Source organism: Trichechus manatus, unplaced genomic scaffold (assembly GCF_000243295.1).
Source record: "Trichechus manatus latirostris isolate Lorelei unplaced genomic scaffold, TriManLat1.0 scaffold00253, whole genome shotgun sequence".
Lineage (NCBI taxonomy): Eukaryota > Metazoa > Chordata > Mammalia > Sirenia > Trichechidae > Trichechus > Trichechus manatus.
Window position 1 is genome coordinate 2,355,556 of NW_004444189.1, and position 3,078 is coordinate 2,358,633.

At 31.9% G+C, this 3,078-nt stretch overlaps 1 protein-coding gene across 2 annotated transcripts in view; it reads left to right on the forward strand.

Moving 5' to 3' along the window:
• VPS50 (VPS50 subunit of EARP/GARPII complex) overlaps nt 1–3,078 on the forward strand; it is a 109,048-nt gene that overhangs the window by 1,883 nt on the left and 104,087 nt on the right. For both annotated transcript variants that reach the window (XM_023724631.1, XM_023724632.1), the window contains exons 2-5: nt 660–730; nt 1,418–1,535; nt 1,617–1,652; nt 2,796–2,878. In XM_023724631.1, the coding sequence (XP_023580399.1) occupies nt 660–730; nt 1,418–1,535; nt 1,617–1,652; nt 2,796–2,878 (308 nt within the window). The remainder of the gene's footprint in view (nt 1–659; nt 731–1,417; nt 1,536–1,616; nt 1,653–2,795; nt 2,879–3,078) is intronic.

The following is a 3,078-nucleotide window of genomic DNA, read 5'->3' on the forward strand; positions in this document are numbered from 1 at the left end:
ATTTTTTGTTCTACAGTTTTTCTCCTGCTGTATCTGTGATATTTCTGATTCTTAAGTAATCTCTTTGGTTTTCTAAACTTTAGAAGCGCCAGTGAAAATTGCTTCTGTATACTTTGTAACAAATCATCAATACTGATCATTCAATGGCCATGTAACAATCTGGCTTTAAAATATGATAAAATTGGAGTTGTCCAGCAGAGTCTGTCTTTTCATTGAAAATCAGAGACTTCAAAGTCCACAGAGATATATATACCAGTGCTCAAATGAAGACATTCATTGTCAAAGCATCTTAGTAAACAGAAATTATATTTGTCATATCCTTGCTTATCTTGTGAAATTCTGTTGGGTAGAAACATGTAAACGGATATATTATATTTATTTACTCTTGCCTAAAACAGATTGGGTCTAGATTTCATTACAGGCAATACTGGCTAAACATTTTGTCATATGCCATTGTGAAAATTGATTGAAACTAGTCATTTTAGGGAATCTTGTGAAAAATGTGCTAATAATTTTCACATTCAGGTATTTTTGTTGTTACTTTGTTTTCCAAACAGGCTTTTCTTTTAAATCCACTCAAGTTTTTGTTAGAGTACCACGTGAATAAGAAGGAAAAATGAAATACTTCACACAATAACCTATACTTAATCTTTCCATAGGAACTTGAAAGAGTTACCTCATTACAGACAGGTCTTCAGTTAGCTGCTGTTATCTGCACAAATGGAAGGAGGTATTGTATTTGATATTTTAAGCTAGAACGTATTTCAAGAATAGCTATGAAAGCTATCCTGGATAATTGATTTTTTATTATGACTGTAATTTCTAGAATTCCCGTTCATTAAGAGAATGTATATTATGATCTAAAAACTGCGCTAAGAAGGTATGTGGGTATAACCTATAAATCTAGTTATGGGTTAAAGAATTTTACTGTTTTTTTAAATTGTTTAAATTGGTGCTTCTCAGACTGTCTGTGGTGAGGACCAGTCATTTTTTTTTTTTTAATTTTCAATCCATCACCAGTATTTTTGTAAAATTCAATAAAATCAAATTACTAGGAAAATGAAATTAAGAAAAACCCAAAGGTGTAGAAAATACAGTCCTCTTTTTATTATTATTATTATTAGATTCATCAGGCATAACATTGTTCTGTCAAATTCTAAGTGTTTTAAATGCTTACCTTCAGTTTCTATGCTTTTCTTGTCACGGACCTGTAACAGGTCTCTGATTGGCATCAGTCCACCCACCATGCTTTGAGTAATGCTGATTGAGCCATTGAATAAATTTGTGAAATAGTAGTCACAACTTGTGATTTTAATAGTAATCCTGGCTGCTACGTCATTAGTTGCCTAATTGTTCTGTGTGGATAGTGTTATTATTATACTAGGAAATTTAAATTATTTATTGTTCACTTTTGCAGACACTTGAACATTGCAAAGGAAGGTTTTACTCAAGCTAGTTTAGGTCTTCTTGCAAACCAAAGGAAACGTCAGTTGCTGATTGGACTTCTGAAATCTCTGAGAACTATAAAAACATTGGTATATATAGATTACTTTTTAAAAATTGAAACTTAATTTTGTGGTTGAAACAGATTTTACCTTTGAATTTTGTTTTTTCAGCAAAGAACAGATGTTCGCTTAAGTGAAATGCTGGAGGTAAGTTAACAAGACTTGGAAATTTGGTGATCCTGGTAATATTATAGAAAAATAATAGTGGACAAAATTCAGATGTACATTTTTTTCTCAAATTTGATACATGGTATAAAGAGTAATTTTAGACATGTAAAGGTATTTGCTCTAGGGCATTTTCTATTGACCTGTACTTAATTTAGAAAAATAAAAATTTATTTGGGGAACAGTTTACATTGTGGCAATGTGGACAGGTTAACTTCAATATCATTTGATTGCACTGCATTCAAATAGCAATAAACTTATCTTTTGTATGTAAGATATAGTAGTGATTAAAGGAATATGCCATATTTTAGTTATGTTTGGTATTTCATACCTCAATTGGTTTTCTGAGTGAGCCATCTGTTTTCTCTTTGATGCTTTCCTCTGTTTACTCCCGTTATAATGTTTACCAAAGCATACTATAATATGTGTGTTTCCCCATAGTGCTTGAGCTCCTTGGGGCAGGTACTTTGTCATCATCTCAGCATCCCCAGTGGTTTAAATTGCATGTGTTGCGTTTAGATATGCTCATAGGGATATTTTCCTAGGCTTTCTGCATAATCACTTTATTTACTTCTGATTGTAGTTATCCACTAAACTAGGTTTGAGAAGTCCATGTGAAAAATGCATTTGACATGAAATTACTGTTCAGGTGATAAAATATTCAGAGGCTGTTAATGAATGTTTCACTGTTTTTCAAATTTATTTCTTAGAAATATTTATTATTTCTTGGTGGGAGAACGATTGAATGTTGATTACAAGTAGAATGCACACTGTTCTGGAAGATTTCATCTAATTATTACAGAAAAAAAGATATGCTAGTAGCTAAAGAACACCTTTCCCGTGCAGCAGCTTTATGCCGTAGGCCATGGTCTCAGGGGGCCCTTACTGCCTATTTGAGGCAACAGAATCATTTTAGAATTTTTTGTCTACATTAATTTTAGGTTTGAAGCTAGTTGCTTCTTTACATTTTATTATTTTCTGTCATTGGTATTCTAATCTTTGTTTCAGAAGAATTAAAATGTTTCAATTCTGCAACTTTTGGGTAGAGTATGAACAGAGGTATGCTTTTTTCAGAGACTTTAAGGAAAATGTTTCCAGCCTAATGACTTCTGTTGTTATCTTAAGGAGGAAGACTATCCAGGAGCTATTCAGTTGTGCCTGGAATGTCAGAAAGCTGCCAGCACTTTTAAACATTATAGTTGTATAAGGTAAGGTAGTATAAAAATTTCAAAGCTGACTTTATTTTCAGTTTTGTAAGGAGGTTGTGTAACATACAGTGTTAATAAACATTGAAAGTTAATATGAAGTGCTATGTTCTATTTTGGAATTCTTGTTCATAAATGAGCAGTACAGTAAAATTACAAATAATAGTTCTTATGATTTGAAAGATTTGATGCTTTTTAATCAT